At 31.5% G+C, this 15,324-nt stretch overlaps 1 protein-coding gene across 1 annotated transcript in view; it reads left to right on the forward strand.

Annotated features, from left to right (window-relative positions):
* LOC132716527 (tyrosine-protein phosphatase non-receptor type 4-like) overlaps nt 1–14,023 on the forward strand; it is a 101,783-nt gene extending 87,760 nt beyond the window's left edge. Inside the window, exon 17 of the mRNA XM_060699824.1 lies at nt 13,910–14,023. Coding sequence (XP_060555807.1) covers nt 13,910–14,023 — 114 coding nt within the window. The remainder of the gene's footprint in view (nt 1–13,909) is intronic.
* Nucleotides 14,024–15,324: the final 1,301 nt, after the last annotated feature.

Consider the following 15,324-nt stretch of genomic DNA (forward strand, 5'->3'; position numbering starts at 1 on the left):
TTTATTTTTTCTGTCATAATCTGTAAGATAAAAGCCGTTTTAATCTTAGACCTGATAAATTTTAAGGCTTCGCACTATGTGTCATTATTTTAAACTTTGTACAAGTCGCCCATAAAATGTGCATTTTTCAAAGACATAAAATGCATATTTGAACTTAAAGGCCCTTCACCACATTCCTTTCGCTTGATAATTTGGTGTAACATTTGATTTGATTGGGTAACAGTGACATAATTTCCTGTAAGAGACAGTTTGATTGGCTGACAAGTGACCTTACGTTTGAGTGTATTGTAGTGAATTCAAGTGTGTCTACATACTGAAAAATAGAAGAGTAAAATTTATCATAACCGCTACACTTGAGTTATGTTGATAGATGAAATCCTGTTTTAAGATTTTTCGATAGTCGCTTTTTTAGGTATAGGGGATTAAAACTGCCGACTGTCTGTATGTTAAAAGCGTCATTAAGAAATGTAAACAGTTGGAATTAAAAACGGGCTTTATAAAAATGTTGTGAAAAGTTTAAAAAAAGAAGTATACAAAGCAATTCTTGTGTTTATTCTATGGATTTATTGAAAAATTATGATGACAGAATAGTGTTATTACGAGGGAATAGTTTGTTAACGGTTATTGGTGAAATGATGATTTATGTACTTTGAATGTATGGATTTATTATTCTATTGAATATATCAATGAAATGTTCGTCATAAACTTGCATCATGTGGTTTTGAAGAAATAGAACTTTTTTATAGGGATATTATTTAAGGATATAAAATAAGCACTGTCTGTATACAAGAAAAGAATAATATGTTGTTTATCATTGGGGTTTGAACCATCATTAAATAAGAGATGATTTGTTTCAAAGATTACATGAAGACGTAAAAGAAATAACTGGCTTAAAAGTTGGTCATGAAATTTTCTCCTTTACGTACCGAATTTATACAAATTGTTTTTGTACCGAATTTGTGCAAACATTTCAAGTGTACAATATAACTGCACTTTTTTGTTTGCTTCGCTGCATTTTAAACACATTTCAAGGTGTTGAGTGTCATAAGATAGCAACGTTTAAATAAATTAAGAAATAGTTACGTCAGTTGGGGCTGTATTTGCATGCTTGTGGTATAAAGTTTTAATGGGAAATTTATTTCAAAAGTGAATAATAAATTTTAAATTATGCCAGTTTCAAACATAACTTGAATAATGTAAATTGTCATCTTGGCTCAAGACTAATGTAAATGCAAAATGAATAAAGGAACAGGTGCGATAGTGTGGCGCTGAGGCGACGGATATTTATATATATAAGATATACATGTATAAATATGTGCGATGCTTCATAATCTTTAAATGACAGATGCATGTGGCCTTGTCTAGATTTTAGGTATTCATAACCTTGAGTCAGTTAAATTATATTTTTCATGTAAAAATGAAGAAAAAATATACATGCCATCAAAATTTTAATCAATTCTGTTTTGAAATATGATATTTTGTGATGGTAATTTCTTGATTTCAGTGAATATGATATGGAATTTTTGAAAGATATAATTTATATATCTTATTAAATCAAAGATTGGGAAAGAAAAATACAATATTTTCAATAATCGGTCAATTTTCTTGTTCAATATGAGAAAATTATATAAAATCATGATAATTTCCCGATTAATTTGCCGGTTTTGTTTTAGTTGTGGCTTTTTTTGCTCTTAAATATTGAGCTGTCTTGACCTTTAACATTTGAAATTTTAAAGTGTTTAGATATCCCCTGTGGTTAATGATGACCAGATTATTATGTACTCCATATGTCACAAAGAAATTTTTACGATCAAATTTTGAAAGTTTCCGAAGCTTCACATTTTTATTACAAGTTTATACATTAAGTCCTGAATGTTTGGTCACTCAAATAGTAATTAATTAACCCTTAACATGCTAAATATCTTAAATGGACTTGTCTGTCTTTTAATCTGGAAAAAATCATTCATCACAATAGGGAAAAATTTCAAAATAACTAAGGAATGAACAGTGAAGATCATGAACAGAAATCATGGATGGCTTTTAACTAAATTTTAATTCTAAGCTACTTGCTATGTTTCAATGATTTGTATACAATAATGACTTATATCCTGTATTCTCCCGACTTTCTTCAATGGACCAGTCCAGTTTCCACTTTAAGAACTGCCCATTTAATATCAATATTTTGGGATAACAAGACAATAAAATTAAATTAAAAGGTCTGCAAACCATATATGTGCCTAGATAGGCTGACCTGGCCTTACACTCATGGCAAAGACTTTCAAGCAGGGGAAGGGTTGAAAATGACTTTACAAGTTATAGGTGAGGGCTGGTTGCTTTAAATTTGGGTACCGCTTTGGATATTTATAGTGATATGTTTCAGAATGATACAAATTTTCATTTGAAAACAATGATGAGGCCAAGTCACTTTAAGCTTGATATAAGCATGTATGATGTATAGGTTTTGTCCACATAGTTGACATATTTAAGGTGTTTGTTTACATTCCCATGATCAATAGACACCACTATATATTACACAGTAAAATAAGCTTCAGGTTTCATTCCAAACATTAACAAACAAACTATGTTTAGTTTCCTTATTGTGTATATCAAAATATTTAATAAATGTCAATAAAGAAATAGGTGAGCGGGGGAGGTAGAGTAGAGGGTGGGCACATTCTGGACTGTAATTAAGGCTTAATTGTTAGAGGTTGGATACTTACCTTTTGTTATATAGATCATGCTCAAGATTTGTTTTCTATATAATTGATAATTCATTTCTTCTGTATTTTCATAATATTGACTCTTAAATTACAAGTTGTAAGTATAAACAAACTTGACTCCACCACAGTGATTAAGTGGAGAAGTTAATAATGACATGTGGAGGAAAATGTCAGATGGGATACAGAAACTTGTTTATTTGATTAATGATTATGAGTAACCTTAGAAAACTTGTACAAAGATAAGTTTTGTTGAAATTATGATAAAGACTTAAGATATTCAGTCACTTTAATCTATAAAAAATCACTATTTATAATCAGCCTTAAGTCAACAGTAATACTGGGAATAATCAGACTGTACTCACAAATATGTAAGGAGAGGTAGTGATCCCAAATTCCTTTTCCTAAAATGATGTGACTTTTTTATTTTTTCTGTACTAGATTAACCTGTTTTAATAAAATAAACGGGATCATCTCACCCACAAAGATAGATATGAAAAGTATAATGATGTATGAAATATGCACATTCCTAGGGTGTGTAATTAATGGGGGAAATCTCAGCCGCTTTGGTTGAAGTTGAGAATATTATAAAACATACTTCAAGACCAAGTGAATATTGTCACTTGTTTTTCTGGTGACTTTTTTTTCTGACTTATTCAAAGGTAATTTCTGATGCTAAAGGAGCTGATTTCATACATGTATAATATGTGTAAAATATAAACACATTGAAAATAAACTGAAAATAAAATTGACATTTTATTGCTTAAAAAATTAAGAAATTTACAGACCTTTCATTACGGGGAGAGTTTTGTTTTGGTTGGCCTTAAATTTGAGACAGATATAGTTGTATTTGTTGATTAATGAATGTAAAAGTTTCATACTGTAATTTATAATGGATATGTTTTATCATTTTATACTATAAAAATACTGGCAAGTGAAGGGGGAAAAAAGAAATATGTAGGGAGGTGATAAACAAGTGTGGAATTTCACTTCTACTTGATAAAAACTGACATAGTTTACAGTAGAGGGACACTGTTCAAGAAAAAAAAAATAGTTTGAAACTAGGAACATATGATATGGCTATCTTGAAATGTGTTTAAATGTGGCTGTTTGGTAAATATTAAGTGAGCAAATTTGGAAAAGAAAACATTTATCACAAAATTTGGATTTTATTTTAATATTATTATTTATTTATTTATTTATTTTTTTTTAGTGAATGTTAACAAAATGTAAGGATTAGTAATTTCTGAGTAAAGGAGATTATTTGTTGATTTTATGAATGTGTGTTTAATAACGGATAAAAAACAAAATTATATATATTTTTGTATTACCAACCATGAGCCAACAGCTTAATGTATTAAATGAAAAATAATACAGAATTAGGGCAGTTTTGAATTTAATTTTTTAAGAAGCATGTTAAATTGAAGTTTTTATTGGGTTGGAATGTCAAATATAAAGTGTCAGACCAGCAAAAAATTATTCCAGGCTTAAATTTAAATGTCAAATGTATTCTTTGCCTCATTTTTGTAAATATTTTATTCATCATATGGGCTGGAAATATTCTTCTTTTTTTATCTTTTAGAAAATTAACAGTGCAGCTGTTACCAGTGACTAACCTTAGTGTTAAAATGAGCCGTGTCACGACAAAACCAACATAATGGGGTTGCGACTAGCATGGATCCAGACCAGCCTGCGCATCCGCGCAGTCTGATCAGGATCCATATTGTTCGCTAACAAACCCTATAACAAGTAGAGAACAGCATGGATCCTGGTTAGTCCAACTAATTGTACTGCGCGACGAGATATTGTGCTATTTTCGTGTTTTGGCAATATCTCGCCTCTACGAGATTCTGTCCCAGAACGAAAATATCTCAGAATCAAGCTCTGGCACGTCAATATATTTTGACTAGGATCCTGATCAGATTGCGCGGATGTGCAGGCTGGTCTGGATCCATGCTGGTCGCAAACCCATTATGTTGGTTTTATCATGACATGGCTCAAATATTCTTTTCATGTTGCCATGAACAATTAATTGGATTATAGAAAGCAGGTTTTAGGGTCAATTCATTAACTTTGTATTAAGTGGAATTTTTTCTTGGCTTTTAAAGTTCATCAGATAAATCATATTTATTTTTTTTAAATTTCAAACTTAAACATTTTGGAAGTCAAAATTGGGTATTTAGTAATTTCTTTCCATTTTCAAACCACTTAGTGTCTTTAAACAAAATCAACAGATTTTTAAAAAGAAACGTTGTGTTTGAAATTATGGCTTATACTGTAATTGATGTTCAAATATCTTGACCATTAGTGCATTCACCTGAGTTTAAACATAAGTGCGGTCAATTATTAAAACATACTTTTATCAAACTATGCTCTCTTTAATAGACATCAGATTCTGAAAAAATAAAATCAAGAGTATAAGTAAATAACTATTGAAATTGAAGTATTTATTCGAAATTTTCTGTTGTCATCATATTAGAATAACCGTTACTTAAACAGGTGTGATTTTGTAAATACTAGAAAAAGAAACCCACTCAACATTTTTGCAAACACAAAAACATTGAAAGAATATTTTAACAGCCCATATGTTAGAGTAAATATTTACTCCTGAAAACCTTTCTCATTCAGATTTGCTAGACTAAATATTAAGTGAATACCAAGAAAAAAAGGAACGAACAAAAGTTTTTATTAGACCAAATACAGCAGGTATAAAGGACACAATATGAAGGACTTTGAAAAATTCCCAGCCAAACTGACAGGTGTTGGATAAAAAGAATGGTGTTCATGGCACAGAGGGAACAAAATGCTGAAAATAATGGCAAAAATCTGTCTCAAATTGAAGGGGAACAAGTTGACCTTGAGGATATATCAAATGATGTGTTTGACATTGAATCTAATAAAAAGAAATCGAGATATTCCTTTCCACTTGCCAATAAAATGATGACGATGGAAGGTGATTTTGACGATAGCTTTCAAAGGCCAAGGTCATTCTCCGATGCTTCCATAAGTAGTGGAAGGCATGGTGTTAAAGTGCTGAATGATATGTTCCATGCTGATGGAAGAACATCTATGAAAGTATTTGTGAGAAGGGAGAGCCATGTGATTTCAAGGGACAAAGAGCTAACCAAATCTGCTGTGGCAGAAGATGCCCTTGCAAGAAGACATGACCTTATGTTTGAATCAAAAACTAAAGAAAGGGTATTAAGTTTAGACGATATAAGAAATAAAAGTGTAGTAAACGAAGGTGCCCCACCTAAACCAAAGTTGCCATCAAATTACAGAAAGTATTTAAATGAACAGTTAAGGATTTATTATGAAACAAATGATAAACGTAGAAACGCTGGCCAGAATTTACAACCTGAATCTGGTGCTAAAACTAACTACACGCAAGGTGCTGATAAATTGGATAAGAGTAGAAATGATAATCAAAATGAACAGTCTAAACTTAAAGCTTCCAATTTTGGGACTGAAAAAAGACCACTTGCTGGAAATCTTAAAAGAGGAAGATCATCAGTGTCTGACTTTGCATCAAGGCCGGTCATTTACAGACATTTTGATCCTGAGTTGCAATCTCAACTATTAAAAAAAGAGCTAGACACATTGAGAATCTCAAGAAATGTTAGAAAGAAATCAGAGACCATGAAACAGTGGATCGAAAGTGGTTCAAGACCTAAGTCCACTGGTGACCTGCATGTAAGATTTTCAGACGAAATAACTGTGAAAGAACTTAAAGACTTAGATAAAGACATACAAAAGTATGGGATGAATAAAACACTGCTAAAGCAGTCTAAATCTGTAGATATTCCACAAAAAGTAGATATTTCACAGAAAGATCACAGAAGCATAGACAATAATGGACAAAGAAAAACTTCCTCAGCATTCCCACCCAGTGGAGCTGCAGGAAGTAGAATGCAAACTCATAAACGGGAAACTGTTGATGATAAAAGAGTAGACAATGAAGCAAAGACTTTTCGATCTAGGGAACAGGCTCTCAAACGAGGACAAGCACCTATCAGATCAAAGTCTGCAACAGCACTGGGAAGAAGCAGGGATGTTTCCAGACAAACAGGAGAACCAACACCATTGGGAGAAAATAAAAATTCTCAACTTTCTAAATCTACATCGAACTTGAGAAGGAAACAAAACATTATTACAAAATTCAACTACTCTTCCGTGGAACAAAAGCGAGAAAATGTAAGAGCCAGGTATCAACAAAGTGATAAACAAAACAGACTAGATTCATTTTCTCCTGGATTAGATGAAGCAGGTAAAAGGGAATCAGGTGATTTTAAAACAGGTGGTTTACAAAAATTTGATCTCAGAGATGGTGCTAATACATCTGATCTCAAAGATATGAGAACAATTGGTGATAACAGATCGGATGAAGAAAAATATGCTGCTTTATCAAGAAGTAAAATAGTTCATTCAAAGTCTTCATCTTTAGACTCACAGCTTGACCAAAATTCTGGAAGAGTAAGGACCGAATCTGCCGAGTTTAGATACAACAACAACAATCGGCCTAAGTATGACTCTGTTAATAAACTTGGACCAAATCATATAGCTGATAGAATGAAATTGACATTCAATTTGGATAGAATTGCTCAAAGGTCCAGTAAAACTGTTGCTCAAAATGTAAATGTACCAAAGTACAAAGACAAGAAAACTATTAGAGAGGAATCTGATCCCTCCTATAGTGATAGTGAATACATAGTGAACAAAGGTGCTAAAAATGCTCACAATGTGCCAAATTTAGGGTCCAATTCTTCTCAACAAGGGAAGATTGTGTTAAGACAATGTAGGATAGGAGCGGATGTTGTTTTTGGGCTAGTTGCTGTCCAAGGCGGCACTTCCCAAACAACAGTAGCAGCAGCAACAACATCAACAATTAAACATAAGGTGAGAATAAAAAAAATATGAGAATTGTTTTAAAAAAGATTAAAATTCTTCTCTCTAATATGAGATTTTAGAAAATTCCATGTTTAATATCTGATTAAATGTATTTGTTCAATAATGTACAGAGGGACACCTGAGGTCTTCCTCAGCCAGTAAAGCTGGAAAGCCCCCATAATTTTATGACCTATAATCAGTTTGTGCCTTGTTTAAACCCATTTTTTACCCAATGTACAGGATAAGGTATTTTTTAAGGAATTTCTTATTAACCTAATGTGTTAACTTGAAATGGAAATAGTTAGTTAATTTGGTCTGTTAAAAGTATTATGCTTGTGCGATACCTTTATTTGCCCTATTCTTGATTAATATTCACATTTTGTCTGGCAGCAGCTGTCGCTTAATACGACCGTAACCTTTTGGACTGCTTCTGTTAAATGACCATCCATATTTGGACTATAAAAAATCTGCAGCTGCTAAATTAATTGTTTGGTTAAAAGGACGTGATGTTACACATCTGACTAGAGATTTATACAATTCTTTTTGCACCTAAACATTGTATCCAATGTATGATCATGCATGCATTATACCTTTTAATTTTTCTTTTTCCTTCTACACACTTCAGTCTAAACTTAAAAAAAAAAACTAAGGGGAATTTACTGTTTCAAATCATGCATTTCATATTGAAAAAAAAAGGAAAGGAAAAAAATGCGGTATTTGGATTTTGAGGAATTTGAATTAATGTCTTGAAAAGATAAATTTTCCATGGGGGTTTAGATAGGTGGAGATGAGTCATCTGATAAAATACATTACACCAGGGGAGAGTGAAAATCTGTCATCTAACTATTGTATGGTTTATGATGCATATTAGAAAAAGGAAGGCTGATAACACTGGTTTAACTGTGTAATATTGTCAAATCTTGGCTGGTCTTTTGAAATATATTTTTATATATACATAAAAGGATATTAGATATCAAATGCTAAACATAATTGCAGTGTATTGCATCTGTATTTTTTTTTCTGGCTAAAATCAAGGAGAATCACTTTCTTAATAATGATTGAAATTATGTTTATTTAAAGTATAAACTATGTAAAACTTAGTATGTTTCATAAACTAATGTACACATAATTATGTGCATAATACTGAAAGTCTTAATATCTTGAAGTTGTTATGAGTATTCCTAATGTATAGCAGCCAAATAAATTTCTCATTATTTATGTAACAGCTAAGTATTTTAAGTTTGTTAGTTTTTGTATAACAGCCAAAAAAAGCTTATATAATGTTATAAGTTATAATATGAACTATTTATTGTAATAGTAAGATAAATAGTGTATAACAGCTCTACATCACATGAACTACATGTATGTATATAATGGTAAGACTGGATGTATAACAGCAACTGCACATGAACTATTTTTGTAATGGTAAGACTGATAGTGAATAACAGCAACTGCACATGAACTATTTTTGTAATGGTAAGACTGATAGTGAATAACAGCAACTGCACATGAACTATTTTTGTAATGGTAAGACTGATAGTGAATAACAGCAACTGCACATAAACTTGTTATGTTATAGTAAGATTTAAGTGTACAACAGCAACTGAACATGAACTATTTTTGTAATGATAAAGACTGATAGTGTATAATAGCCACATATCACATGAACTATTTATGTAATGGTAAAAATCATGTGTACTATTTAAGACAGGTAATAAATTTCTCATGAACTATATGAAAAGTAGGTAGTTCTTTTTATTATAATGTTTATTTTATTACATCATGTATGATGTCAACTACATTGTTCTGCTGTATGAACAATTATAATATTATAAAATTTTAAAGTGTTCACTTACACCTGAATGTGGTGAATATAACTTTAGAAAATGTGAAGTTGTCAAGGGGAAAGAATTTTAAATGCTATTTAAACCTGTATTTTGATTGCTGGGTTGACATTTGAGGAATTTGTCATCATCATAAAAGTACAGTGAAAGTAATTCAAACAAAACTTAAAAACGATTTAAAAAGCTCTAAAACTGGTAATTTCATGCTTACCTTACCTTTGGAGTGATGAGGTGTTTGTAAAACGATCATTGCTGTTAAATTTCTTCTTCTCTTCTGTAAATATTCTGTAACTTGCTTTCCCTTTAATATTGCTGAATCTGAATAATGGACTTGTCCAGCTGCTGTTTTATGGACAAGCTATTATAGGTTGAAGGGATTGCAACATCAAAATCTTAAATCTTCACAGATTGACCAAAAATGTGAAGTCTGATGACCGAGACTACAAAATTTGATTGCGCTCGATCTGCAGAGGTGAATTAACTGTATTTGGGCATTTTAAAGATTTGATGCATTTGGGACATTTTAATGTTCACCTATATTTATAGTTTAATTTATGTCCCGCTGAAGTCCCTCTTGCGATAAACTATTTTCTTAATATTTTTCAATCAATCACATATTTTTTTTTCCACATTGTTCAAACAAAATGTTAACACTGTTGGAAATGATAAAGATATTGTTTTTTTTACACAAGCAAACATTGACAACCTTTTCCGAACTTTGGAATGTTTCCATGTATAAATTCTCTTTACATGATACAAAAAAAAAATAATTTCACATTCTTTAGGATTACCTGAACTGTGTCTACTTTTTAAAATCATTTTAACCCTTAGCAATCTTGACCCTAGCCACTGGTATGGAGCCAGCCTGTACCTCTGTCTATACTGATGACGGCGCAAATTCAAACTTGCATCCTGATATTCCCAAAACAGATAATGGACAGTTCCAAAATAGAAAATAGAATAGTCCATTAAAATAACAGGTTTATAGGTTAATTTATCATGACCCAAATGAAGGGAGGGTGTTTGGTCTTTGAAACCTCAGAATTTTAGGTTTGGATGGTTATAGCACTAGCATCACTTTACCTTTCATATTTCTAATTTTAGACAGTGTGTCAAATGCCTTAAGCAAATACAATGTATTTATCGATTTACTGGTTGGTTTTATCAAGGTAAGAATGCCAGGAGCTGCCCAACTCCTTTCATAGCTTTATTGCTTTTTGTTGGGGTTTAAATGGGCACCAGCAAGTAAAAGCTAATCATATGGGGGAGAAAGAACCTCTCTACCCTTTTTGGTGGCATAAAAATATTTCAGGCACAATGGCATTGAGTAGAACCAAATAGATAGTTCTGTATTAAGGGCTTAGCTGGATTCCCTAATGGCTTCCTCACAATGGACTTACTTAATATGTTTCCTCAGAGGCTAGACAGTGTTGCTATAACCTTCAACCCATTCACAGGGTTTTATATACCAACAATATCTATTTTTGAAGGAGACACTGTGTTAATTGATAGTAAATTAGTGTTTAATGGCTTGTCACAAGATAATTATGAAGTATTATATTCCCAAGTTTGAAGCAAACTGTCTGCTTGATGACACATGTAATTATAAGGTAGAAAAAAAACTTTATGTGTAATTTAATTTGATTTTACCAAAACTAAAAAAAATGTTTATATATGAATTTACTCCTTGCTAAAAGGAGATATTTACTTTGGTGGTTTAAGGTGTTTCATTCAGTCTGGTTCAATACTGCATTATGTGCAATAAGGACACAGATTTAATATGCTACCAGCATAGATTAAATTGAAGCCCTCAGCAGCCCTAGGTATGACTCAGGCCTCAGTCAATATTGTTTGCATAGGTAAAGCATTTTTGCCATTGGTGCCAAATTTTTGAAAAGAAAGTCGAAAACGCTTTTATCAAAAAAAATAAATATTCGAGAAGTAAACATGTAAAGAAAATTGTTACATATATATGTAATGTATATGTCATACATGTACTGCAAGAGTTAATAGATTCATTTTGATTTAGTATCTGTTCTTGACAGCATAGCTTAAGCTTCATGGACTGTGTATGACAGATTGAGTTTTTTTATTCCACATCTTGTGTTACATAAAATGCTACAACAGTTTAATTACAGTTGTGTTCAATACTTCAGTATCATGTATTTAAAGCCTGTCTAACCTATAGAATAACTTAATACTGTTAAATGAATGTGACATTTAAAAATTATGGTGTGGGAAGTTGTAAAATACTGAATATTTTAACGATAAGTCACCAGTGAATATTAAAAAAACTTTTGATAAAAGAAAATTTATTGGTAACACACCATTTTATTGTAAATCCTGCAGATTTGTGCAACCTTTCATTGCATATAATGGGCTAAAATATCCTTAAAGCAATACGTATTCCTGATAATAGAAAACATATTTTGATGAATATAGAAATGTAAAACATAGAAAATTCTAGGGATTTCTATAAATGCATATGCTGTTTTTTGCAGTCGAGGTCCAAAAGGCTGTATTAAGTATGGGTAAGAGTTCGTATTAAGACGACCGTAGGGAGTCTTATCGAACTCTTACCTATATAACTGCAAATCGGCTCTTACAACTCGATATTCAGATAAAAAATAGAAAGTGTCACCTCTTTAATTAAGCAAAAACATTGTTTTTCCCAGCGAGTCACGTACAACATGTTTCCTAGTCTACAGGTGGATGGCTGTCAAATTACCTAACTGCTGCAATGTAATTCAAAGTAATTATTTTTATTCACATCTTCATAATTATCTTTGATTATTAATGCAGTTCATTCCTATTATATGAAACTTACTTTTTCTAGAAATATTAAAACAGTTCATAAACATTTTATAAGGATATCAAAATGTTACTATGTAATCATTTGTCACTTACCAATCCACGTTATTATCTATGTAATAAATTTGAATATATACTCAAATTGCATCAGTGTTATCAGCCTTTTTAGAAACACCTGACCTGGCTAATTAAAATATGCCAATCACAATTATCACTATCAGCACTGGTCTCTTAATGAAAAAGTGGCTACACTAATTATTGTCGAGTAAGAGCCTATTTGCAGTTATAAAATCTTAAATCCCAGAGCTTTATTGTTTTCACTATAGATAAGAAGTTAATCACTAGAGAATGACACTCCACGAGATTGATATAGCATTAGTTCACACGGAAATAGTGGATATCTAAATTGTTTGAAGTTTTTTCTCCATGAATAAAAGTGTGGGAAAGTTCTGTTGTATTTTCTGAGAGCATGTGTCTGTGGAATTCGCTTAGTAGCAGTATTTTGATGTATTAATCATTGAGGACAATCTGTCAGTTGCCCTAGAAATATTGTTGTATATTTAGTTATTATATTCTGCTGTAGTGCAATATAGGATAATATAGCCTGAATGAAATGAATACTTGAGGGTGGATATTTGATATTAGTGTTATATAGATCTTGGAATTTATTGAAATACAAGGCTTGTTTTATCAATTTGTTATTACATGTAATATTGAACACATAAAAAACATATCTAGAATGATACATAATATTATGTGGTACTTCACTTTCAAAAAATGTCTAAAAAAGCTCAAATTAACAATCAAAATGAAAATTTTTTGAAAAGAAATACAATAAAATGTACTAATTCATGTTAGCAAATAACAAATAAATGTTAAGTTGAAAATGTAGAATTTTGCATTTTACAAAAAAATCAATATTTGGCTTGTTATTTGAAGTAATGAGTACTGAGATATTACATATTGACTGATTATAATTGACACATTATCTTGAATGATCTATACCAACACATTATCTTGGATGATCTATACTGTCACATTATCTTAAATGATCTATACTTTTTGCTCCTGAGGAATTGTTTTCCAGGTAATAGAGGATTTATTTCTGTCTTTTCTGCATTGTCAATATAACTGGGGTTGGGGGTGGGGGGAATGTAATATAGCTTTGAAATTCATATTTGTATTATAAGGGGCCAGTCAATGTGGTGATGATGTACTGAATTCTTTTATGAAATAATGGAGAGTGTCCTAAGTTATTGAAGTTTATCTGTAATGTATTCAGTAGAAGAAGTTTGTTCTGAAGAAGTACACTTATAGATTAGCTTATATGTTAGGTAGAATAATCTACTGTTATGTAGAATAAAGTTATAATTTAGAAGTAGAATAATTATATACATGTACTGATAAATGCTTTGGCTTTGATCAGAAGAAAGGTGAATTTTGATTCAAAATGTAAGCTTGTGCAAAAAAGGTATTATTGAGTGAGACTGGAGTTGATTTCTGTCCCATAATTTATGTTGTGTTACAAAAAACAGAAATGAAAAAATCGCCACTGCAGCAGGAATATGATAATAATGATTTTATTTTTCACATGTAATGGTTATGTGTTAATATAAAGTATATTGAGTTTATTTGTTTGTTTATTTTCAGCCTAATGGCAATGGTTACCTTGATGGACAGGGTCTGGTTACCAATCCGGATGATCCCCGGATGATCCCAGGTGGCCCAGATTGCTTCCAATGTCAGGTGACGTATCCTCATTAACCCCAACCCAATCTTTAATATACCTTCTTTTTTTTTTTTTTTTTTTTTTTTGTTTATGTTTCTTCATATCTATGTCTATTCTTCACAATTCTTGTTATTAGCCTCTTTATTTACCCTATAAATTATTTTACTATTTTCCAGCTACGCTTAAGTCATCCGTTCTTAGAACGTCTCTTATTTAATTCTTTATTTTATTTTTATTTTATCTCCTCGCACTTCCACCATAGCGGACGCAAAGAACTCTCTCCTCGTATTTGCCTTTTTTGTTTATTATTTATATTTTATCTACAAATCTGAACTCGACTCGCTTCTGTGAATTATCTTCATTATTTTTTCCAGCCTTAAAGCATGCATCCTTTTATTTTTCTCATCTTTTAACAACTTTAATCTATTCTCTTAGTATCTTCCTAATTTTAATGATCTTTTTTTCTTTAGCTTTCTTCTTTAATTGTATCTATTTTTATTCTTTTTTCTTTTTTCTTAAGTCAGGCTTATTTTTTTCCTATTTTTACTATATGTAGAATAGTTTGCATGGTTTCAAAGTGGTTTCGAGTCCTACCAGGGATTTCATGTTCTTTTACATAAAGAGCAGTGATACCAGTTGTTTTCATATTGGTCTTTGGTTCTACTCTGGTGCCCATGTAATCAGGTTTATCAAGATAAACATGCATTCAGGTGTAATTGAAAGATGTTGTTGGTGCTTCTGTGGTTGAGTGGTTACCCCTGTTGACTTCAAACCACTTGCCCCTTAACCGCTGTAGGTTAGAATTCTCTCAGGGGCTTTGGATTCTTTCATGTGATGAAACTATCCAGCTGGCTTACATAACATCGGTGGTTCTTAACTTAGGTGCCCGCATGTGCCTTAAATTATGTATGGAGGGGCACCTGAGGCCATCCTCCACCAGTAAAAGTAAATATGACCTTTACTGTGTTGGTGCAAAACCCAACAAAAAAGGAAAAAAAGAAGAGATGATGTCACCTTTATGTAAATGATAATTGTTGTCATGTTTCAAGGTAGGTTACTAAGCTTCATTCTGAACATTTTACTCTTTTGAACATTATACTTGAGTCTTCATGGCTGAAATCTTTTTATATCTAAATATTGGGAAAAAAGTTGGGCTAGGCTCAACTTATTCCTATTATGGCAATTCTTGGATAAGGTTTTGCAAAATGCAGTTTCATATCTACTTAACCACTTACGTTTTTTTCTTGGAACATCACTAATTTTCTTTTTCAAAACGCAATTGATGGTCAGTATTCAAGAACCATAACTCTTAATCTGGAGATGTAGTTGAATTATT

Source organism: Ruditapes philippinarum, unplaced genomic scaffold (genome assembly GCF_026571515.1).
Source record: "Ruditapes philippinarum isolate M1 unplaced genomic scaffold, ASM2657151v2 ctg2889_1_1_1_1, whole genome shotgun sequence".
NCBI classification, from domain to species: domain Eukaryota; kingdom Metazoa; phylum Mollusca; class Bivalvia; order Venerida; family Veneridae; genus Ruditapes; species Ruditapes philippinarum.